The sequence below is a fragment of the Oncorhynchus keta genome, chromosome 17 (assembly GCF_023373465.1).
Source record: "Oncorhynchus keta strain PuntledgeMale-10-30-2019 chromosome 17, Oket_V2, whole genome shotgun sequence".
NCBI classification, from domain to species: domain Eukaryota; kingdom Metazoa; phylum Chordata; class Actinopteri; order Salmoniformes; family Salmonidae; genus Oncorhynchus; species Oncorhynchus keta.
Window position 1 is genome coordinate 1,417,654 of NC_068437.1, and position 26,006 is coordinate 1,443,659.

Genomic DNA, 26,006 nt, shown 5'->3' on the forward strand with positions numbered 1-26,006 from the left:
GTCATATTCTTGGTCGTACTGATGGTGAGTTGACGCTGCTCTTATATCCAGTAGTTCTTCTCGACTGTATGTAATGAAACCTAAGATGACCTGGGGTACTAATGTAAGAAATAACACGTAAAAAAAAAAAAAAAAAAAACTGCAGTTTCCTAGGAACGCGAGCGGGCGGCCATCTCTGTCGGCGCCGGAAGTAGACTGCCCAGCCAATCATAAAGAGTTTTCCCCCAAAAATGGGCTTTATTACAGACAGAAATATTCCTCAGCATCCTCCCCTCCTCAGACAATCCCACAGGTAAAGAAGCCGGATGTGGAGGTCTTGGGGTGGCGTGGCAACAAGTGGTCTGCAATTGTGAGGCCGGTTGGATGACCTGCCAAATTATATAAAACAAAGATGGAAGTGGCTTACTGTCGAGAATTGAAAACTCAATTATCTGGCAACAGCTTGTTGGACATTCCTGCAGTCAGCATGTTTTTGGGGGACTATCTGTTGTTCCATGTAGTGAATCTGTTACTCAATGCGTTTCTATGGGCTGATAGCAGTAAGGATAAATAAAATGTTTCAAATATATACAGCACCAGTCAAAGGTTTGTATTAAGTTTTACTAACTTCTACATTGTAGAATAACATTGAAGTCAACTGTCACGATCGTCATAGTGAGGAGACCAAAGCACAGCGTGATGTGAATACATCTTTTTAATGAAAGACGGAAAAACACAAAGTACACTAAACAAACAAAATAACAAGACGACCGTGACCTCTATCAAAACTGAGTGCAAACATGCAACATCACATAGACAATAATCCACGAAATACCCGAAGAAGATGGCTGCCTAAATATGGTTCCCAAATCAGAGACAACGATAAACAGCTGCCTCTAATTGAGAACCAATCTAGGCAACCATAGACATAAACACCTAGATGGTAAACAACCCCAATAAACCTATAAAACCCCTAGACAGTACAAAAACACATACTTCACCCATGTCACACCCTGACCTAACCAAAATATATAAAGAAAACCAAGAATACTCAGGTCAGGGCATGACATCAACACTATGAAATAACACATTTGGAATCATGTAGTAACCCCAAAAAAGTGTTAAATAAAAATATTTTTTTGATTTGATATTCTTCAAAGAAGCCACCCTACACATTGATGACAGCTTAGCACACTCTTGGCATTCTCTCAGGTAAATGATATATTTCAGTTTTCTAAAATACATTTTCCAAAAATTCTAAATACCTGTCTTGCTTTGTCGTTATGGGATAGATTGATGAGAGAAAAAAAAGAGTGATGAGAGAGAATTAAAAAAAATCAATTTTAGTACAAGACTGTAACATAACAATGTGGAAAAAGTGAAGGGGTCTGAATACTTTCTGAATGGACTGTATCTGTATTCCCAGTGAAATCGCTAGATTAGGCCCTAATTCATGTATTTCAAATGACGGATTTCCTTATATGAACTGTAACTCAGTAAAATCTTGAAATGGTTGAACGTTGCGTTTTATATTTTTGTTCAGTATATATTTTTGCTAGTTTATTGAAAATGAAATATTGACATATCTCATTTAGATAAGCATTTACACCCCTGAGTCAATACATGTTAGAATCAGGTTTGTCAGCGATTATAACTGTGAGTCTAAAGCTGTGAAAAACGATACTTTGTGCTGATGTAAAAGTGGAGTCTGGAGTACTCAGCAGAGTCTGTAGAATCTACAAGTGCCTTCAGAAAGTATTCATAACCCTTGAGTTATTCCACAGTTTGTAGTGTTACAGTCTGAATTCAAATTGGATTACATTTGGATTTTTTCTCACCCATCTACACACAAACCCAACAAGGACAAAGTGAAAACATGTTTGCCATTTTTTTATTTTTTTATTATGGAAAATTAAATACAGATATCTAATTTACATAAGCATTCACACCTCTGAGATAATACTTTGTGGAATCACCTTTGGCAGCAATTTCAGCTTTGAGTCTTTCTGGGTAAATCTCTTAGAGCTTTGCACACCTGGATTGTGCAATATTTGCCAGTTATTATTTTCAAAATTCTTCAAGTTATATCATATTGGTTGTTGTTCCTTGTTAGACAAACATTTTAAAGTCTTGCCATAGATTTAAGCCGATTTGTCAAAACTGTACCTCGGGCACTCAGGAACTTTCAGTGTTTTTTTGGTAAGCATCTCCACTGTAGATTTGGCCTGCTGAAAGGTATTTGGTTCAAAGCAGATTGAACCAGGTTTTCCTCTAGGATTTTGTATGTGCTTAGCTCCATTACTTTCCTTTTTATCCTGAAAAACTCCCAGTCCTTAACTAATACAAGCATACCCACAACATACTGTAATGCAGCCACCACTATGCTTGAAAATATGGTTAGTGGTACTCAGTAATGTGTTGTATTGCATTTGCCCCAAACATAACACTTCGTATTCTGGACACCAAGTTAATTTCTTTGCAGTAGAATCTGTTTTTTTAAATTCACTGCTCGACTGAGGGTCCTTACAGATAATTGTATGTGTGGGGTGTGAGGTAGGCATTCAAAAATAATGTTAAACACTATTATTGCACAGAGTGAGTCCATGCAACTTATTACGTTACTTTTTAAGCACATTTTTACTTATTTAGGCTTTCCATAACAAATGGGTTGAATACTTATTGACTCATTGACTACAGCATTCAACACCATAGTACCCCGCCCTGTGTAATTGGGTCCTGATTGGGGCACCCCCAAGTGGTGAAGGTAGAAAACAACATCTCCACTTCACTGATCCTCAACACTGGGGCCCCACAAGGGTGCGTGCTCAGCCCTCTCCTGTGCTCCCTGTTCACCCATGACTGCGTGGCGATGCATGCCTCCAACTCAATCATCAAGTTTGCAGACGACACAACAGTAGTATGCTTGATTACCAACAATGATGAGACAGCCTATAGGGAGGAGGTGAGGGCACTCAGTGTGGTGTCAGGAAAACAACCTCACTCAATGTCAACAAAACAAAGGAGATGATCATGGACTTCAGGAAACAGCAGAGGGAGCACCCCTTTATCCACATCGATGGGACAGCAGTGGAGAAGGTGTACAAACTGAAATGGATCACCCATACAGACAGTGTGGTAGAGAAGGCGCAACAACGCCTCTTCAACCTCAGGGGGCTGAAGAAATTTGGCTTGTCACCTAAAACCCTCACAAACTTTTACAGATGCACAATTGAGAGCATCCTGTCAGGCTGCATCACCGCCTGGAATGGCAACTGCACCACCCATAACCGGAGGGCTCTCCAGAGGGTGGTGCAGTCGCACAACGCATCACAGAGGGCAAACTATCTACCCTCTAGGAAACCTACAACACCCAATGTCACAGGAAGGCCAAAAAGATAATCAAGGACAACAACCACCCGAGCCATGTTCACCCCGCTACCATCCAGAAGGTCAGTACAGGTGCATCAAAGCTGGGACCGAGAGACTGAAAAATAGAAGTTATCTTAAGGCCACCAGACTGTTAAACAGCCATCACTAACACAGTGAGGCTTGCCTACATACAGACTTAATCCTTGGCCACTAATAAATGGATCACTAGTCACATTAATAATGCCACTCTACTAATGTTTACATATCTTACATTACTTCTCATATGTATATACTGTATCTTATACCATCTATTGCATCTTGCCTATGCCACTCGGTCATTGCTCACCCATATATTTATATGTATATATTCATATTCCATTCCTTTACTTAGATTTGTGTGTATTCGGTAGTTGGGGAATTGTTAGATTACTGCTATGTCGGAACTAGAAGCACAAGCATTTCGCTACACTCACAATAACATCTGCTAACCATGTGTATGTGACCAAAACAATTTGATTTGATTTGAAGACATTTCAGCTGTTCATTTTCAATTAATTTGTAAAAATTCTAAACACATAATTATACTTTCACATTAAGGAGTGTTTAGGCCAGTGACAAAAACATCTATATTGAATCAATTTACATTTCAGGCTGTAACACAACATAATTTGGAAAAAGTCAAGGGTTGTGAATACTTTCTGAAGGCACTGTAGGTAGAGTTATGGGCCAATTTGCATATATTCCTCTAAGTACACATGTGGAACTGCATACAAATCTTTTTTATTTTTGATTCAAACCATTCTGAAATGTTGTTCCCAATGTCACACATCGGCTCCATTATTTATAGATCCATATGTGGTAGGATAAAAAAACAGAAGCTAAAATGGCAAGTCAATTTGGTTTATTTAGTCATATAAAAACACAATAACATATATGTACATACTATACACAAAGAGATGCTATTTGGTCATCATCAACGGCTAGGAGGAATTGTTCACAGATGCACACTATCTATTAACCAGGCTTTGACCTTCCTTTTAAAGCTACTCAGACTGGGATTAAGTTTTAACAGACAGAGGCAGACCATTCCACTCAGAGGCTCCTGAATATAAAAAAGTACCTTTCCCTGTTATGCTTCTAAATCTATGCACACAACCATGTTAGCTATGGAACATTGTTTGGGTCTTTGCTTGTAAAAAAAAAACAAAAAAAGTCAAATAACACTATTTAACATAATTTGACTCGTTAAATAACAAAATTATATTTTAAAATGTTGTGTGTGCTGAATTTGCATCCTCAAGCCAAGCCCCACCACTATGGTTAGTAGCACTGCCAAGGCTGTAAAAAAAAATATGTATATAATCTACATTGACGACAGTTTGGAAACTAGAGCTAAGTTGTCTCCCAACTACGCTGACTTCAGTATGCAGAATGACAGTCACTCACAAATATCTTTGATATTTTGATTACCTCGTACCCCTGCACATCGACTCGGTACAGGAACCCCTTGTATATAGCAAAGTTATCATTACTCATTGACTCAGTACTGGTACCCCTTGTATATAGCCAAGTTATCATTACTCATTGTGTATCTATTATTACTTTTATTATTACGTGTTTTACTTTCTATCTCTCTGCATTGTTGATAAGGGCCGTAAGTATTTAATTTCGCCGTTAGTCCACACCTGTTGTTACGAAGCATGTGACTTGATTTGATACAGGTAGGGGCGGCAGGTAGCCTAGTGGTTAGAGCATTGGGCCAATACCTGAAAGGTTCCTGGATCGAGTCACTGAGCTGATAAGGTAAAAACCTGTCTTTCTACCCCTGAACAAGGCAGTACACCTGCTGTTTCCCGGTAGGCCGTCATTTTAAATAAGAATTTGTTCTTAACTGACTTGCCTTGTGAAATAAAATAGATGTTTTTAGCAGCTTTTGGTCGAGCTAGCTTTAGCTTGGTACCTAGCTAGCACCAATGCAACTAGCCTGAAAACAATGACTAGATTGATTTAGCCACTTGTTGTTCTACTGAAATCGAACTTCAGTTCATGACAATAACTATCTAGCTAGCTAGACAATGAACTAAACCATCTAGTGTACACCCCTTCCAGTTTTCCATCTAGTGTACATCCCAAGTAATTAACTGTTGTTTTGGGGCTGTGAGTACCTCTCTTGGTAGCTGTACCCTTTTGGACTTACTTTCATTTTGTACCCGGACATAATTGCTTCTGTTTTGCTGAGGTGCAGAGATAGCTTGTTGTCTATGAGCCATGCATTGATGTTAGTGAGCTCTGCACTCATTATACTCTCCAGTGTGGTTTGGTTTTTGTGAGACAACAGAAGTGCAGAGTCATCTCCATAAAGAAACAAGTGATATGAGCAAGCATCCTTCATAGAACGCCACAGCTTATGGGTTTAGGCTCTGGAAGGCAAATCATTTACATGAACCACTTGTTCCCGCCCAACAAGTAGGACTTAGCCCATTCAAGAGTGGTACTGCCCAATCCCAGAGCCTCTAGCTTGGCAAGTAGGATGCTACGATTAACTGTATCAAAAGCCTTCTGGAGGTCAAGCAGCACAATTCCACATAAGTTACTATTATCAATCTCCTTCCTTATGTGGTAATTTAAGTATAGGGGGCATGAGTCAGTAGATTATGATTTTCTGAACCCTGACTGAAATTCAAACATGAGATTGAGTATGTAAACAAACAGAGCTGCACATGAAACACTCTCCAATATCTTGGTCATGACACTGAGGATAGAGACTGGCCTGTAGTTCCCAGGGACGGTCTTACTCCCCTTCTGGTGCAAAGGATTGACTGGCCATTTTCATGTACCTTGATCGAGAGTTTTTTTTTTATATATATATTAAAAAATTACCCCTTTTTTTTCTCCCCAATTTTGTGGTATTCAATTGGTATAAGTTACTGTCTTGTCTCATCGCTGCAACTCCCGCACGGACTCGGGAGAGGCAAAGGTCGAGAGCCATGCGTCCTCCGAAACACAACCCAACCAAGCCGCACTGCTTCTTGACACAAAGCACATCCAACCCGGAAGCCAGCCGCACCAATGTGTTGGAGGAAACACCGCACACCGAGTGACTTGGTCGATGTGCACTGCACCCAGCCCGCCACAGGAGTCGCTAGTGCGCGACGAGACAAGGATATATTTCTTAAAGGCCTTGTTCCTTGATTCAATGATTTCATGATTAAACCAAGTGTTGGATCTCTGCTTTACTCTAACTTGTCTAATGGGACCCACAGTGTTAACAATCCAGAAGATTTGTCCAGAGGAACCTACTCTTGAAAGCCTCCCAGGGTCCATCAATGCTCACACTAGTCAGCACAGGTGATTAGTCAACTTTACCAAGTCGCTCCCTGTCAACACTATACTTTGAGGGGCTCAGACTATTACAGTTTTAAGAAAGAGATAGGGAGAGCGAGATGTAGTGTTTGAGACAGAGAGGAGAGATGGGGTGTGTCAAATCAAATCAAATTGTATTTGTCACATGCTTTTGTAAAAAACAGGTGTAAACTAACAGTGAAATATAGAAAAAATAATAACAGGAGGAATAAATACACAAATGAGTAACAATAACTTGGCTATATACACAGGGTACCTCTACCGAGTCGATGTGCAGAGGTACAAGGTAATTGAGGTAGATATACACTCCTGTTCAAAAATTTGGGGTCACTTAGAAATGTCCTTGTTTTCCATGAAAACACACATGAAATGAGTTGCAAAATTAATAGGCAATATAGTCAAGAAGTTGACAAGGTTCTAAATAAAGATTTTTAATTGAAATAATAATTGTGTCCTTCAAACTTTGCTTTTGTCAAATAATCAAATAATTAAATAATTTGCAGCAATTACAGCCTTGCAGACATTTGGCATTATTGTTGTCAATTTGTTGAGGACTTGAGAGGGGTCTGTTTCTCAAACTAGACACTAATGTACTTGTCCTCTTGCTCAGTTGTGCACCGGGGCCTCCCACTCCTCTTTCTATTCTGGTTAGTGACAGTTTGTGCTGTTCTGTGAAGGGAGAAGTACACAGCGTTGTACCATATCTTCATTTTCTTGGCAATTTCACGCATGGAATAGCCTTCATTTCTCAGAACAAGAATAGACTAACGATTTTCAGAAGAAAGGTATTTATTTCTGGCCATTTTGAGCCTGTAATCAAACCCACAAATGCTGATGCTACAGATAATCAACTAGTCTAAAGAAAGTCTGTTTTATTGCTTCTTTAACTAGCACAACAGTTTTCAGCTGTGCTAACATAATTGCGAGAGGGTTTTCTAAAGATCAATTAGCCTTTTAAAATTTGGAACTTGAATTAGCTAACACAACATGCCATTGGAACACAGGAGTGATGGTTGCTGATGAAGGGCCTCTGTACACCTATGTAGATATTCCATAAAAAATCTGCTGTTAACAACTACAATAGTCATTTACAACATTAACAATGTCTACACTGTATTTCTGATTAATTTGATTTGATTTTAATGGACAAAAATATGTGCTTTTCTTTCAAAAACAAGAACATTTCTAAGTGACCCCAAATTTTTGAACGGTAGTGTGTATATACATATAAGTAGGGGTAAAGTGAGTAGGCAACAGGATAGATAAACAGCATCAGCAGTGTAATGTAATGAGTCAAAAGAGTAAGTGCATTGTACATGGTGATCTATGATGAAGAGGATCTGATGTAATAGTCAGCCTCGAGCTCAGCAATAGGACTTATAGTATCTTATTCATAACTAACAGACTGCCCACAGGGCATTTGACTACTATTCTAAGACTGAGAGTAAGAGGAATAAGAACAAACAAGAGAAAGAGAGAGGGAGAACGAGAGAAAGGCATGTTGTCCAATATATGTATAGCCATCTCGAAAACCAACAGCAAATATTGGGTGCTATAGCTAGCTAGCAAGTTGAGGCTATGGAGTTCAAATCTGAAATGACGGAAGTGGACGGAAAACACCTACACGTTGGCCAAAGCCCGTACTCAGTCCCTCTCCTTACAAAGCACCAAAAATAGCTAACCATACCCAAATATTATGACCCTATGTCACCTCAACAGACTACGTACAGTAAATGAGAGAGGTAAAAAATATATGATATAGAAAAAAACGGAGAGTGAGAGTAGAGAGAGAGTCATGGACTCACCCGAGCATCGTCCTCGTGACTGTCGCTAGTGTCCTCTGTCTTGTGGTGGCCGGCTGAGGAGCGAGCGTCCCTCTTGCGGCTGGCGTCTGTCCCCTCCAACTGCCTCTCCCCATCTGGAGGCAACACAGAGACAGCAGGGTCAGAGGGAGAGCCTTAATCATCAACATCATCATCATCATTGCCATCATCTTTGGCAGCAACATCATTGTAATTAGTAGTATCATCATGATTATCATCCTCATCATCATAATCATCCCCATCATTACATCATCCTCTCTATCGTTAGCAGTATCATTATTATCATTGTCATCATCATCATCACCACCACCACCATCATCTTCATCAGTATAACATTCATCATCAGTAGTCATTACCATTGGTGCCATCCTCATCAAATATAATGTCAAATATCTTACACAATAAGTGAGAGAGAGAGAAACAGCAGCCAGCTGAGGAAGAGAAAGAAGGAGGGAAAGAGAGAGAAATAAAAAAAATAGGGACAAAAAGAGGGAGAGAAGGAGAGGTTTATCTTGTGAGGAACAGAGAAGGCTGGGCCTCTGTCATGCTGCAGATGAATTATGGGAGCTTTTTGGTGTGATGATGACTGCTGGGTTGGCCAAGGGAGACCAGGATTTAAACCCAGGGCAAGTCTACGGTAACGGAATTATACTTTGACACCGTTTTCTTTCTTTAAAATGTATGCCAAATACAACTATTTACTTCAAAGTGTAACTAACAATACTCTATGCACAATAACTACTTTCAACAATTTCCACTAAAACTTTTACAAAAAAACATATCTAGTGGAAGAACTGTGCAGATGCAAACTTTGGTGACTGAATTATAGTAAAATCGCCGTCAGGGTTTTACGCGACAATGTTTTCAAAAACGAAATATCACGTCCGAATTAAGATTCAAAGATGTCTGCAGAAAGAACCGTGTGTCATCTATGACCTGGCACTGAGATATGGACATGAATGTCATTCTCCTCATGTTTCACAACATCACAGTGCAGCACAGCAAAGTTCAATAAAGTGCAGTAGAGTAAAGTACAGTAAAGTAGCGTATAATTCAGTACAATAGAGTACCATACAACATACTGTACCGTATTGTACTATACTCTACAGTTATCTACTCACTGTACAGTATTGTAATGTACTATACTTGGTATTTTATTAGGATCCTCATTAGCTTTTGCGAAAGTAGCAGCTACTCTTCCTGGGGTTCACAAATGAAACAAGGCATAATGACATAATACAGAAGATTAATAGACAAGAACAGTTCAAGGACAGAACTACATCAATCTACAAATGGCATACGTAGTCTACATAGTGGTTGCTCCTTTAAAAGTTGTGTCATGCTGCGGCACACCTTGCGTGCTGCCGCAGAATTCTGTGGCACGTCATTAAATTGTCAGCCATTTTTTTCTGTTACTGCAAGTTATTGCTAGTTTGACCACCAGAGGGCATCTTTGAGAAGCATTTGATAATATTCTGTATTGTCATAACTAGAGAATTTAAAACCTTTTTTTGTAATAACATAGTATATGGGATTGACTTTAAGAAATTTGGCTTAATTAATTTGATTAATATTATGGTGTTTCTATTCCAAAAAAAATGAAACCCTCAGGGTTTCAGTTAGGATGGAATGGAAAATATGGAGCTGTACAAAGTGACGGCCGGGAGTAGCGTACAGGATCGGAGGATTCTAAATTGCTTGTCTTCATGAGAACTTTGTTCCAATTTTCTGTAAATCAGTGATATTTATTCCCGTAGTAATTTGTTATGGATCCATATCTAAATCATCTGCAATTTTAAATTTGAGTATTTGTTTTATCATTATTTTATTAATGAAATGTGTTTTGTTTATTAGGCTACAATACATACTGTAGTAAACATGGGAAAGTGCCTAATTCCTTACATAAGGGAGAGCAGGCCATGTTTGTACTACAGAATGTGGGGCACGCGGGAGACCAATGTTATTTCATAGTTGTGATATCTTCACTATTATTCTGTAGAAAATATACAATGTAGAAAATAGTAAAAATAAAGAAATATTGTGGAATGAGTAGGTGTGTCCAAACTTTTGACTGGTACTTGCTTAATTCATTTGATTAATATTATTGTGTTTCTATTCCATGAAAAATGACAAACCCTCTGGGTTTCCGTCAGGATGGAACAGAAAATATGGCGCTGTACAACGTGACGCTCATAAATTCAGAGAATTGTCAGTTTGTAAATTCAAACTGTTTCACACTGAGCACACACTGGACGTTCGGGGCCGAGGAGGAGGGTTGATTTGAGCGTTCTGGCCTTTCAACGACAGTCAAGCACCCAAGCTAACGTTGGCTAGCTTGCTAGCTACTTCCAGACACAAATGAGAACACTCTAGCAGAACTGGTTAGACAGTTTTCGTGTTAACCAGAGCGTTGGTGACTAACTTTGCTCCTGGAACAAAATTATTCACGCTTTTTTGCCGACGTTTACTGACACCGGCCATATTATTTTTACTGCAGTTTTATTTCTTTACCGACCTATTGTTCACCTAATACCTTTTTTGCACTTTTTTGCACTATTGGCTCGAGCCTGTAAGTAAGCATTTCGCTGTAATACCTGTTGTATTCAGCGCACGTGACAAATAAACTTTGATTTGATTTGATTTTAATGGGCAAAAATGTGCTTTTCTTTCGAAAATTGAGGAGATTTCTAAATGACTTTTGAACGGTAGTGTATGTCTATGATAGGGGATTGGTCCAGTCCGGTCCATCTGTGGACGTTAACATCAAGGCCAGGGTGGACTGACCAAATTTGGACATCCGGAGTCATTTGGTGCTCAGTGGGTGAAGATGTTACAGTAAATGGAAAGAGAGGAGGCTCATGGGTAGGTGTCAGTAAGAGCTGGTAATAACTGGAGAGCGAGAGAGAGAGGTAGCGAGAGAGAGTGGGGGGAGGGGGAAGAGGGAGTGTTTTCCAGACTGGCTGTTAACACTCTTGGTTTGACTAGCAGACAACACAAAGACAAATAATATAGTTATGAGCTGAACATAACAATATGCCAGTGGATGAGAGGACCGTAGCAGGTGACCCAATTGTGGTTTGTGACTATTATAATTTCCCATTTTAACTATTCAATTTTAGTAATTAGCTCAGTTGGTAGAGCATGGCGCTTGTAACACCAGGGTAGTGGGTTCGATTCCCGGGACCACCCATACGTAGAATGTATGCACACATGACTGTAAGTCGCTTTGGATAAAAGCGTCTGCTAAATGGCATATATTATATATATATTATATTAATTCTATTTGATTTCTTGTTAATACCATTGCCAATTTGGTAACGAAACTACGAGTTATAATCACTTAATAATGAATAAACAAAATGTATATCAGTAAAATCACTCATTGGGTAGGTCTACCATTACCTCTAATTATTATAAGGCACAAGTCAATATTTTTTAAACTTACAGAAGTTGCTCCAAAACTAAATATAAGTGTTGATATTAGTTGGCACGGGTCCTTACTGTAACGGTTTTCTAGGTGTGGTGAAGGAGAGTCGGACCAAAACGCAGCGTGTAGATTGCGATCCATGTTTAATCAATCAAACAAACGTAAACACGAAATAACACAAACACTGCAAAACGTAACGAAAACCGAAACAGCCTATACTTGTCAACTAACACAGCGACAGGAACAAAGACACTAAGGACAATCACCCAACAAACTCAAAGAATATGGCTGCCTAAATATGGTTCCCAATCAGAGACAACGATAAACACCTGCCTCTGATTGAGAACCACTCCAGACAGCCATAGACTTTGCTAGATCACCCCACTAGCTACAATCCCAATATATACACACCAAAACCCTAAGACAAAACACACCACAATACAAAATCCCCATGCCACACCCTGGCATGACCCAATACATAAAGATAAACACAAAATACTTCGACCAGGGCGTGACACTTACGTCAACATCATTGTGTTTTGATGCATTTCTGATACCTTTGAAAGGTGCATTATTATTTGTTTGTGTGTATGTTTGTGTGTGTGCGTGTTTGTGCACCAGTGTGTATACATGTGTGTGTCACCATATCACAGGGGAACCATTATGATCCCCATCTCTCCATTCTTCCTGAAAAAAAAACCCGCAGACAAACACAATGGAAGATGGAGTACGGACCCAATTCAATTCCAATCAGTAACAGGGTTTTTAACACTATATGAAGGCTTTAGTTATTTGCAGATACCAGTTACTGGACAGGCCTCAATGTGTTTCACTATATCTTCAGGTGGAGTTCACATAAAATGCCATCTATATCCTATTCAGTTCAATCTCCTTTTATTTGTATTGCACTATATAGGGTCTTATTCGGGTGCCTGTTCAGAAATGCATAACATTGCCAAGGTTTGGAGAGGGGTATAATAAAAGGATGGCGCCTGGGTCATCGACTCCATCATAAAAATCTGAGGATAACTTTTTGTGGTCCCACAATGCAATTACTGTGAAAGTGGCTCATCACTGCACACAGAGCAGATTGGCACACTCACACACACACACAAATGCACATATACTCAAACTCTTATCACACTTACTCAGTAGCAATAAAAGAATTCCTAAATGCTGTGTGCAAAATACAAAATATTGTATTTCTCTTTCACACAAACAAAAACACACACTGGCTGAGTGTGTGAGCTAGCAGAAGGCGCGGCAGTGATTAAATGGGAGCATGCGTGGAGAGAAAGCAGCCATAAAGCATAAATTGAGGTAATGGTTTTCCAATACGTCCTCTAAACACTGAATGAGTGGCTGACTGGGGTTTATGTAGGGACGCCTGAGCACCAGGGAGGAGAACTGGAGTGGGGGGGAAGAGTGTATTACGACTCACCCATCCTTTCTTGCATGTGAGAGAGAGAGAGAGAGAGAGAGAGAGAGAGAGAGAGAGAGAGAGAGAGAGAGAGAGAGAGAGAGAGAGAGAGAGAGAGAGAGAGAGAGAGAGAGAGAGAGAGAGATTTCACTTAGGTTTCTTGGTATTTTCTTTTTACCACATTCTTGCCTGCATACACTTTTTATACCTCCCATGCGCATGCCGGTTAAGAGTGGTAGTAGTCATGTGCAGATGTGGGTGGGAGTCCATTTTAATAAATCCAGTGACTATACACCATCAGAACTAAAACTATGAATTTATAACACTAATAACATAAAATGTATTTTCAAAATAATAGAATAGCATAGTTTGAGTTTCATTATGTTACATCCAAATGAATTAAATCAATAGTTCATTATTTTGTTCATTAAACAGACAAGACATACCTACCCGTACTGGCCAAAACCCTTTGGGCTCCCGAGTGGCGCAGCGGTCTAAGGCACTGAAACTTATAAGAAATCCCATCCGACGAACCATCAAACATGCAAACCGTTAATACAGGACTAAGATTGAATCATACTACACCGGCTCCAACGCTCTTCGAATGTGGCAGGGCTTGCAAACTATTAAAGACTACAAATGAAAGCACAGCCGTGAGCTGCCCAGTGACACGAGCCTACCAGATGAGCTAAATTACTTCTATGCTCACTTCGAGGCAAGCAACACTGAAGCATGCATGAGAGCATCAGCTGTTCTGAATGACTGTGTGATAATGCTCTCCGTAGCCGATGTGAGTAAGAACTTTAAACAGGTCAACATTCACAAGGCCACATGGTCAGACGGATTACCAGTACGTGTTCTTCAAGCATGCGCTGACCAACTGGCAAGTGTCTTCACTAATATTTTCAACCTGTCCTTGACTGAGTCTGTAATTCCAAAATGTTTCAAGCAGACCACCATAGTCCCTGTGCCCAAGAACACAAAGGTATCCTGCCTGTAGTCATGACGTGCTTTGAAAGGTTGGTCATGGCTCACATCAACACCATTATCCCAGAAACCCTAGACCCACTCCAATTTGCATACCACCCCAAAAGATCCACAGATCTCTATTGCACAAGAACACAAAGGTAACCTGCCTGTAGCCGTGAAGCACATTGAAAGGCCGATCATGGCTCACGTCAACACCGTTATCACAGAAACCCTAGACCCACTCAATTTGCATACCGCCCACCCCAAAAGATCCACAGATCTCTATTGATCTGCACACTGTCCTTTCCTACCTGGACAAAGGGAACACCTATGTGAGAATGCTATTCTTTGACTGCAGCTCAGTGTTCAACACTATAGTGCCCTCAAAGCTCATCAGTAAGCTAAGAACCCTGGGACAAAACACCTCCCTCTGCAACTGGATCCTGGACTTCCTGACGGGCCATCCCCAGGTGGTAAGGGTGGTAAGGGTAGGTAACAACACATCTGCCACACTGACCTTCAACACGGGGGCCCCTTAGGGGTGCGTGCTCAGTCCCCTCCTGTACTCCCTGTTCACTCATAACTGCATGATCAGTCACGACTCCTACACCATCATTAAGTTTGCCGACGACACAACAGCCTGATCACCGACAACGATGAGACAGCCTTTAGGGAGGAGGTCAGAGACCTGGCCATGTGGTGCCAGGATAACAACCTCTCCCTCAAAGTGATCAAGACAAAGGAGATGATTGTGAACTACAGGAAGAGGAGGACAGAACACGCCCCCATTCCCACCAAAGGGCTGTAGTGGAGCAGGTTGAGCGCTTCAAGTTCCTTGGTGTCCACATCACCAACAAACTATTATGGTCCAAACACACCAAGACAGTCGTGAAGAGGGTACGACAAAGCCTATTCACCCTCAGGAGACTGAATTTGGCATGGGTCCTCAGATCCTCAAAAAGGTCTACAGCTGCGAGAGCATCCTGAGTGGTTGCATCACTGCCTCGTATGGCAACTGCTCGGCCTCAGACCACAAGGCACTACAGAGGTTAGTGCGTACGGCCCAATACATCACTAGGGCCAAGCTTCCTGCCATCCAGGACCTCTATACCAGGAGGAAGGCCCTAAAAATTGTCAAAAATGCCAGCCACCCTAGTCATAGACTGTTCTATGACTATGGCAAGCGGTACCGCACGGCAAGTGCTACCGGAGCGCCAAGTCTAGGTCCAAAAGGCTCTTAACAGCTTCTACCCCAAGCCATAAGACTCTTAAACAGCTAATCAAATGGCTAAACAGACCATTTGCATTACCCCCCCCCCCAAACCCCCATCTTTTGAATGGTAGTGTATATATAAATCTGGGCACACACCCTTGGCATTCAGGCTTGGCTTCATCAGACCAGATAATGTTTTTTCTCATGTTCTGAGATTCTTTAGCTGCCCTTTGACAAATTCTAAACTTCTTCCATTTAAAAATGATGGAGGCCACTGTGTTCTTGTGGACCTTCAAAGCAGCAGAAATGTTTTGGTACCCTTCCCTAGATCTGTGCCTAGACACAACCCTGTCTCGGAGCTCTACGGACAATTCCTTCGACCTCATGGCTTGGTTTTTTATCTGACATGCACTGTCAACTGTGGGACCTTATGTGCCTTTCCAAATCATATCCAATCAATTGAATTAACCACAGCTGGACTCCAATCAGGTTGTATGAACATTTCAAGTATTATCAAGAGAAACAGGATGGACCTGAGCTCAATTTCGAGTCTCATAGAAAAGGGTCTGAATATTTACGTGAATACGGTATCTATGTTTTATATTTAATAAAGTTGCACCAAAAAAATGTAAACATGTTTTCGCTTTGTCATTATGGGTTATTGTGTGTAGATGCCTGAGGATTTTTGTTTATTTAATCCATTTTAGAATAAGGCTGTAACGTAACAAAATGTGGAAAAAAGTCTGGATACTTTCCGAAGGCACTGTATACGGCACATTGACCTTTAGATGCAAAACACCAGGGTTTTGTAATATCCTGTTGAAAATTCTTACAAAACATCTGTAGATTACCTAAATAATGTATTACAAGGACTTGTGAACTGATACATCTTGAACATAAGGCGTTGTTCTCCAAAGTGACTTCAAGGATAAAGTTCACAGTTAATGAACTACAGCATACATTTACAAAGAACAAACCATAGAGGTGCATTCCTCATCCACCTCCCTTATGTAACCAAACCCTGATCCTCAAATATGTATGAGTGAACGAAGACTCTGACACACAGATCTCCCAAAACATCTTGATGCGAAGCAAATGTATACTTCAGATAGCATCTGAGACTGCAGAAAGAGAAGGTGAACAACAGATAGGGCTTGTAAAATCCTAAAATCCACCATGCAGCAGCCGAAGCTTTGGGATTCAAAGACCTTGCCCCATTCTCAAACTAGGCATTCACACAGAGGCTGGTGATGCTCAGTGTTTGATTTACTGAAGGAATTCATCATTGGACTGCACTGTACAGTACGTGCCCAAACTGAGCTTTACTTAACAACTTCCATAAATAGAGATGAGAGATTAAGTGCATCATCCGTACCGAAACAAGAACCAGTAAAGAATTGGGTTGTCGGTTTGACCGGATTAGTAAGATCCTTTGGGATGGAATAACATGATTGCAAAATATGAGGGGCATTGTCTCTCCAAGGAAAGGGAGGGATGAAAGGAGAGGATGCACTGTGTGCAGGTCTTTATTCCAGCCTCGTGCTACTTAACACACAGATTGAACTAATGAATGAATCATCAAGCCCTTGATTGGTTGCATCAGGTGGGTTAGTACTGGGTGGGCTCCAGGACCAGGTTGGAAGAACGTTGCTCCAACATTTAGATCTAACATCTGTGCATCCAGTTTTGTGTGTTGGAATGTTCCGGAAGCGTTCCATCACAAAAGTTACACAAACAGCCCGGCCTCATTCCCAAAACTGCAGAGGGATGTTCCTTGACGGGTGAAATGTGACCCAAGTGGAACGCTTTCCGCCTACAGTACATTTAACAACATTTTCATTTGGATAAATGCATTCTGATCATTTTCAGAGGAACATTCTCTTCTAACATCATAATCGACACTCCCTCAGGGACCTGGAGTGAGAACTGTCTCCGTGTTCCAAAGAGCGGTACCGTATCTAGTTATCTGGGAAAGTAGTGGAGTTAAATTAAGACTTGAGTCGTGAATAATGCTAGGACAGGCTCCCCGACGGGGAGGATGCAGAGGTTTGTGGGACAAATCCCACAATGAGAGAAAAAGCAACCGGAATGGGATTCCACAGACTAACTAGTTTAAACTGGTTTAATCCAAACCAAGATATGCACAGATCCATAAAACAAGGACACTCACATCCAAACTTTAATCCGCACAGGCTGAATCCTTGAGAAACACGACACGGGCTACTTGGAGTTTTGTATTAATAATTTATGTCCATAAAAAAAATGTGAGGGATATGCTCGTATTGCAAATTAGGATTTGGATCTGTATAAATAGAACAGCCCTAAAGAAAATTAATTTTCCAAGTAGCACTATCCCACTGGGCAAAAACTGGTTGAATCAACGTTGTTTTCACGTCATTTCACCCCAAAATATATGTGATGATGTTGAATCAACATGGAAACCTGATAGGATATGCAAAAAGTCATCAACATAAGGGCATTTCACTTTTTTAACCAAAATACAATGACATGGTGAAATGTTTTGTTGCTTTCACAGTGAATTCAAGTGACTTGACAACTCAACCAAATGTAATTTAAAACTAGATGTTGAACGGACATCTGTATCCAGTGGGATAGTGTCAAGCGTGATCATGGCTGATGACATAACGGGTCAGGGGGCAAGTCGAACCGCGAGCTCAGATAATAGCTGAGAGAGAAGTGGCTGACCCAGTCCCTCTCCTGCGACTGGGCCTCCCCTCCTCGCCATGCTACGCCCCACCATGACGATTCTAATGAAATCATTAAGGTCCGACCGGCAGGTTAATGGGAGCCAATCGAGTGTGTGCTACACCAGCAGGCCCATCACCATGGGAACCAAGGGCAGAATAAAAAAGCACTCCGATATTACACACTGCAGTTCCAGACAGCCTAATCTGTTCCTGTCCCACGGTTCTAAAAACACCAAGGCTGGTTGGTATGGAGATAAGAGAGACAGAGCTTTGTCCTCTACGGGACAGAGATAGTGAGTTCTTTAGAGAGGGGTTTTAGGGCAAAGTCGATGACAGAAAGTATTAAGAACCACAAAAACAAAAGTCTTATCAACAGTTGATAAGGGCATACCCCGAAGAGATTCAAACAAGGATTGAGTATATGGGAAACGTTTAAGTCCTTGGCACAGCTGCCTTTTATCAACGATAATATTCCGTTTGCTGGCCCTTACTGAAATGAGTCTTAGCTTACTAGCAACTCTATGAGGTTCGGGTTACTTGCATCCCTACGAGGCTCGGGTTACCATCTTCCTTGTCCAGCCTTTCACAGACATTGACAAACAGCCGGGCTAAAGTTACACTGCAAATCTGCCCCAGACAGTCATCAGTTACAGACAGTAGTCGATAGAAAGGGGAAGACAACAGAATACAAATCAAAGAGGTGTAGCATTACTAGAGCACAAAGAGAGACGAGAAGGGGTGGTTGAGCGAGAGGTGGGGAGAGAAAGTGGAGAATTGAGAGCAAATACAAGAAAGGATGGGTAAGTGAAAAAGAGACAGGGAAGTTTGAGTTACTGAGGCAATGGTCTAGATAAAATGGGAAACAGGTTCAATATGGAGCAATACAGTTGTGGACATTAAAACCTTATTTTTAAAGAGTCCTGCTCCATGGTATAGGTTTTTGTGACCAACTACTGATTGAATATGCAAAAGTGTTGTGTTGCACACAACCTAACTTTTTAATGGCCACAACTATAGGTTATGAGAAGAAGAGACCGGGAGATACAAGCTGTTAGCGAGAGAGATAGGGAGAGACAGGGAGTTAGACAAGGAATCAGAAGTTGGGATAGCGAGGGACTACCATAGAGGAAGTTATTGACACGGTTTGTCTCCTCGCATTGGGAAAACTGTCCGAGGTAACACTGACTGTGCTCCTGACTGTGCTCTGACTATGCTGCTGACTGTGCTCCTGACTGTGCTCCTGACTGTGCTCTGACTATGCTGCTGACTGTGCTTTAACTGTGCTCTGACTGTGATCTGACTATGCTACTGACTGTGCTCTGTCTATGCTGCTGACTGTGCTTCTTACTGTCCTCTGACTATGGTCTGACTATGCTGCTGACTGTGCTCCTGACTGTGCTCCTGACTGTGCTCCTGACTGTGCTGCTGACTGTGCTCCTGACTGTGCTCTGACTATGCTGCTGACTGTGCTCCTGACTGTGCCCCTGACTGTGCTGCTGACTGTGCTCCTGACTGTGCTCTGACTATGCTGCTGACTGTGCTCCTGACTGTGCCCCTGACTGTGCTCCTGACTGTGCTCTGACTATGCTGCTGACTGTGCTCTGACTATGCTGCTGACTGTGCTCCTGACTGTGCTCCTGACTATGCTGCTGACTGTGCTGCTGACTATGGTCTGACTATGCTGCTGACTGTGCTCCTCACTGTGCTCCTGACTGTGCTCTGACTATGCTGCTGACTGTGCTCCTGACTGTGCTTTGATTATGCTGCTGACTGTGCTCCTGACTATGCTCCTGACTGTGCTCCTGACTGTGCTCTGACTATGCTGCTGACTGTGCTCCTGACTGTGCTCCTGACTATGCTCCTGACTGTGCTCTGACTATGCTGCTGACTGTGCTTTAACTGTGCTCTGACTGTGCTCTGACTATGCTGCTGACTGTGCTCTGACTATGCTGCTGACTGTGCTTCTTACTGTCCTCTGACTATGGTCTGACTATGCTGCTGACTGTGCTCCTGACTGTGCTCTGACTATGCTGCTGACTGTGCTCCTGACTGTGCTGCTGACTGTGCTCCTGACTGTGCTCTGACTATGCTGCTGACTGTGCTCCTGACTGTGCTCTGACTATGCGGCTGACTGTGCTGACTATGCTGCTGACTGTGCTCTGACTATGCTGCCGACTGTGCTCCTGACTGTGCTCTGACTATGCTGCTGACTGTGCTTTAACTGTGCTCTGACTGTGCTCCTGACTGTGCTTTAACTGTGCTCTGAGTATGCTCCTGACTGTGCTTTAACTGTTCTATGACTGTGCTCCTAACCGTGCTTTAACTGTGCTCTGCACAATGCTGCTGACTGTGCTTTAACTGTGCTCTGACTGCTTTAACTGTGCTCTGACTGTGCTCTGACTATGCTGCTGACTGTGCTGCTGACTGTGCTGTAACTGTGCTCTGACTATGCTGCTGACTGTGCTTTAACTGTGCTCTGACTGTGCTCCCGAAACTTGCTGAATATTGCACTCGGTGTAATAAAGATATAAAAGACATATGGTGCAGAAACAAGCCCTGAGCCTTTACAAACAGGAACTGTGGAATGGAGGAAAGAGAGAGGAAAGAAAAAGAGAAAATGAAGAGATGCGCAAAAAGGAACGAAAACTATTTTGCCACGGGCAATGCACCTTGGAGAGAGCTGACCATCAGAGAGAATGGCTAATATCAGAGAAGAGGAGGGAAAGAATAACCTATCTCCCCATCTCTCTCTCCATCTCTTTCTCTCTCACCCACACACAGCAGTGAATCTCTATAGCCTACAGTACCAGGTCTGCTATGTGAGGTTGCTATATTATAAGTATCAACTCTCAAGACAAAGCGACATTTCCAAGCACAAACTTATACAATTATTAGATGACAACTTCAGGGAGAGAAAGCACATGTGACGAGTTATGAGCCTATCACCTGTGACTTGACGTCTTGACATCGGCTACTCAACATCAATGTCTATTACCAGAGCATCCTCCTCCGTCCCCCTTCTCTTCGTTATTGAAGGCTGTGGAGTGAGGCTGAGCAAAAGGGCAGCACAGTCAGACTACTGGGCTATTAATCAGTGTCACAGCAGCACTGGGCTCGATTACTGCATGTTAATTGCACAGATCAGTGCAGTTTATTTGCTATAATTAGCCAACCCCAATTGCCCATCCCAGCAGAGCCCGAGGTGGGCCGCCTCACCACACTTAATGAATGAGACAGTGTGTGTGTGTGTGTGTGTGTGTGTGTGTGTGTGTGTGTGTGTGTGTGTGTGTGTGTGTGTGTGTGTGTGTGTGTGTGTGTGTGTGTGTGTGTGTGTGTGTGTGTGTGTGTGTGTGTGTGTGTGTGTGTGTGTGTGTGTGAGTGAGAGAGAGAGAGAGCAAAAGAGACTGAATTGTGGACGTGGACAGTGTTTTGTAGAAAGAAACTCTTCCTCTCCACGTCTCCTCTCAGGACCTGAGAGGTGAAAACAAAACAACATAGTCCGTTCTTTCAGATCGGTGCAGATTAAAGTAGAAATGCTGTAGAGATCTGTTTAATGATGTGCAGTAATCTAGGTCAGGGGTACAGAGGCTGGGAGCCAGGCAGTGGGCTATAGCAGTCCGCTCTGCCCCTTCTTTCATCCTCTCGGATTCTCAAAACTCTCTCTCAAAAAAAGTTGATTCTGGTAGTGTGAAAAGTGCGAAAACTTTGGCCTTTCGTGTGACTTGGCTAATATATGACAAGGTTAAAAAGACTCATCTTATTGTGGCTGCATGAGCCTAATAGTAACTCTCCTTTTCCAACTATGCACTCTACTGCTACTCCTCCTTACCCGCTCTGTCTAACTTTTGTTCTTTATTTGTTTCGTGTTTACCGTCCGTTTTCCTGTCTCAGCTCACCTGTGCACTCTTTCCATCTTTCTGGCTCTTCATAACTATGTCTGTCATTCCTCTCTCTCTCTCTCTCTCTCTCTCTTTGTCTGTTGTCATCTTTCTACGTATTCCCTCCTCCATGTCCCTCCCTGGGCTCTATTTTTGTCTGCTATTAAATCTGCACAATTAGTCAAATGCATGCTCGTTGGCAATATTGACCTGTTAAAGCCAGCGCTCTATAATTTTCTAACCCTTTGCGCCAGGATTGGTAATTTACCTGTTCTATATGTGCTCCGTTGCGCTGAGGTGGGAGGTGTGGCAATATCTTAGGTGTGTGCTTTAAATATACTTAAGAATCAAAAATAAATGGAATTGCTCAAATGTAATTCAGAATCAAAAGTAAAATAATGAATCATTTCAAATTCCTTATATTATGCAAACCAGACAGCACAATTACTTTTTTATTATTATTTTTTATTACGGATAACCAGGGGCACACTACAACGCCCTGACAATAATTTACAAACAAAGCATTTTTGTTTAGTGAGTCCGCCAGATCAGAGGCAGTTGGGATGACCAGGGATGTTCTCTTGATAAGTGTGTGAATTGGACCATTTTCCTGTCAAAATGTAACAAGTACTTTTGGGTGTCAGGTAAAATGTATGGAGTAAACAGTACATTATTTTCTTTAGGAATGTAGTGAAGTAAAAGTAAAAGTTGTCAAAAATATAAACCAAAAACGACTTAAGTAGTACTTTAAAGTATTTTAACTTATTAAGTACTTTACGCCACCGCATATGATCAAGCCCTACTAATATTATAGCCACTGCTGCCCCTTCCCAAGGCGAACCAAGCCAGGCACTGGAACCACCACGTTCTTGTGTTTGCGATTCTATGATTGCGGGGGAAGGATTTTCACCTTCTATGCATCAATTGCCTGGGAAGAGAAAATGCTCAAGCAGGACTCGACAACCCCCAGTTCTGCGAGCATTGTGAAGTACTGACTAGATCGGTTTTGAGAAGGAGGATAAAACGCTCCACTATCTTTACCCCCTCCCTCGGCCATTGGCAGAGGTAGAATGTTATGGATAGCCTCGATTCTATTCTACTGTCTGACAACTTGGTGTTAGGGGATGGCAAGCTAGGACAATGAAGGGAGACAATGATTCATCCCGTGGGTCTCCTCGACTTTGAAAATGACATGGAGGGTGAAGAAACCGCTCTTCCACCATCTTGGCCGGTAGGGATATCCTTGTCCCATCGCGCACCAGCAACTCCTGTGGCGGGCCGGGCGCGGTGCACGCTGACCAGGTCGCCAGGTGCACGGTGCATCCTCCGACACATTGGTGTGGCTGGCTTCCGGGTTGGATGAGCGCCGTGTTAAGAAGCAGTGTGGCTTGGTTGGGTTGTGTTTCGGAGGATGCATGGCTCTCGACCTTCGTCTCTCCGGAGCCCGTACGGGAGTTGTAGCGATGAGACAAGATAGTAACTACTAACAATTGGATAACACAAATTATTATTATTATTTTTTTAAGTCCCTAGTGATTGACGATGACAAGCCCTATTTGACCTAGATAGTTTGTGTGTATGCATTGATATGTAGGGTAAAACTAAAAAAGTTATGTAGTTCTGTCCCTGAGTTGTTCTTGTCTATTGATGTTCTGTATTATGTCATTCTGTATTATGTTTCATGTTTTGTGTGGACCCCAGGAAGAGTAACTGCTGCTTTTTCAGCAGCTAATGGGGATCCTAATAAAATACAAAATACCCATAACATGTTCTATAGTTGCCATTGTGGCCAAGTAGCAGCCTAGGCAAAGAGCTCCTGTAAATGTGCCTTCGGAAAGTATTTAGACCCCTTGACCTTTTCCACATTTTGATACGTTACAGCCTTATTCTAAAATAGATTTGTACACACAATGCCCCATAATGACGAAGCGTAAACTGGTTTTTCAATTTTTGGGGGGGCAAAAACCCAAAAATAAAACCTAATTATTTTATGTCAAGAACAGCTCAAATAAGCAAAGAGAAATGACAGTCCATCATTACTTTAAGTCATGAAGGTCAGTCAATCTGGAACATTTCAAGAACTTTGAAAGTTTCTTCAAGTGCAGTCACAAAAAACATCAAGCGCTTTGATGAAACTGGCTCTCATGAGGACCGCCACAGGAATGAAAGACCCAGAGTTACCTCTGCTGTAGACAATAAGTTCATTTGAGTAACCAGCCTCAGAAATTGCAGCCCTAATAAATGCTTCACATCTCAACATCAACTGTTCACAGGAGACCGTGTGAATCAGGCCATCATGGTCAAATTGTTGTACCAATAAGAAGAATCAGATGACCTTATAATATATAATAATAATATATGCCATTTAGCTGACGCTTTTATCCAAAGTGACTTACAGTCATGTGTGCATACATTCTACGTATGGGTGGTCCCGGGAATCGAACCCACTACCCTGGCGTTACAAGCACCATGCTCTACCAACTGAGCCACAGAAGGACCACTTTATTATTATATTATTATTATATATTACCTTGCCTCCGCAATCACCCGACCTCATCCCAATTGAGATGGTTTGGGATGAGTTGGACCACAGAGTGAAGCAAAAGCAGCAAACAATCCTTCAAGCATGTTGGAAAAGCATTCCAGGTGAAGCTGGTTGAGAGAATGCCAAGAGTGTGCAAAGCTGCCATCAATGCAAAGGGTGGCTACTTTGAAGAATCTAAAATCTAAAATATATGTTGATTTGTTGTTTGGTTGTTTGTTTTTGGTTACTACATGATTCCATATGTGTTATTTCATCGTGTTGATGTTTTCACTATTATTCTACAATGTAAACAATAGAAAACAATAAAGAAAAACCCTTGAATGAGTAGGCATGAGCATTCTAATATAAAAAGAGTACATGCATTTTTTGGCAACATTATCAAATCGTAGTCGCATGCATCATGTAGCCTAGCACACTAGGTTTTGATAAGGTTTGTATCACACCAAAAGTGGCTAGATAGCTCTAAGTGTAGCATATAGCCCTAGGACCCCTGGAACAGGGTTGGATTAGACCCCTGGAACAGGGTTGGATCAGACCCCTGGAACAGGGTTGGATTAGACCCCTGGAACAGGGTTGGATTAGACCCCTGGAACAGGGTTGGATTAGACCCCTGGAACAGGGTTGGATTAGACCCCTGGAACAGGGTTGGATTAGACCCCTGGAACAGGGTTGGATTAGACCCCTGGAACAGGGTTGGATTAGCCCATAGCCTTCAGAACCTAGTGAAACGTGTTCTTATAAGCCCAGTCATGCAATTGCTTGTGAAAACAGAGTTTTGACTGGACCCTATTGAAAAGAGGAACCCAGCTTTCTCATGCTCTATATGTAAAGCTCAATTCTTAAAATGAAGCACATTAATCCACTTTACAACCGGTTGTTGCCTACCTGGCATATTAAAAATGTAACCGTGGGAAGCGCTATTCCATTAGCTATTTTTTGGTGGGACATTCTAAATAACAAAATATTCCACACATATATTAGTAGGCTATATTTAAAGACCAGATTACATTGTGAATAGTCTGATGGGTGAGAATATCATCAAGTGCTTGTCAAATTGTGAATGAGAGACTGATGAAATGTGTGCAGCCTGCACAAGTAACAGAGCAGAGGGCATGTCTTTTCATGCAACTTTTTTTCATCCTTAAAATCGATTCATTCGGCCATAGAATACATTGTAAAAGGAGTGAGCGAGCCATTTGTGCCTCCAGTTGCACAAGGATCTCGTAGAAAACTTGTTACCTGACCCCACCTTTGATGCCACCTTTGTTACCTGACCCCACCTTCAGCAGCAACTGCTTTGCTTCACCATAGA

The 26,006-nt window shown here is 41.8% G+C and overlaps 1 protein-coding gene across 1 annotated transcript in view; it reads right to left on the reverse strand.

Moving 5' to 3' along the window:
• b4galnt4a (beta-1,4-N-acetyl-galactosaminyl transferase 4a) overlaps window positions 1-26,006 on the reverse strand; it is a 421,360-nt gene that overhangs the window by 277,336 nt on the left and 118,018 nt on the right. Inside the window, exon 2 of the mRNA XM_035790369.2 lies at window positions 8,517-8,629. Within this exon, the coding sequence (XP_035646262.1) occupies window positions 8,517-8,629 (113 nt within the window). The remainder of the gene's footprint in view (window positions 1-8,516; window positions 8,630-26,006) is intronic.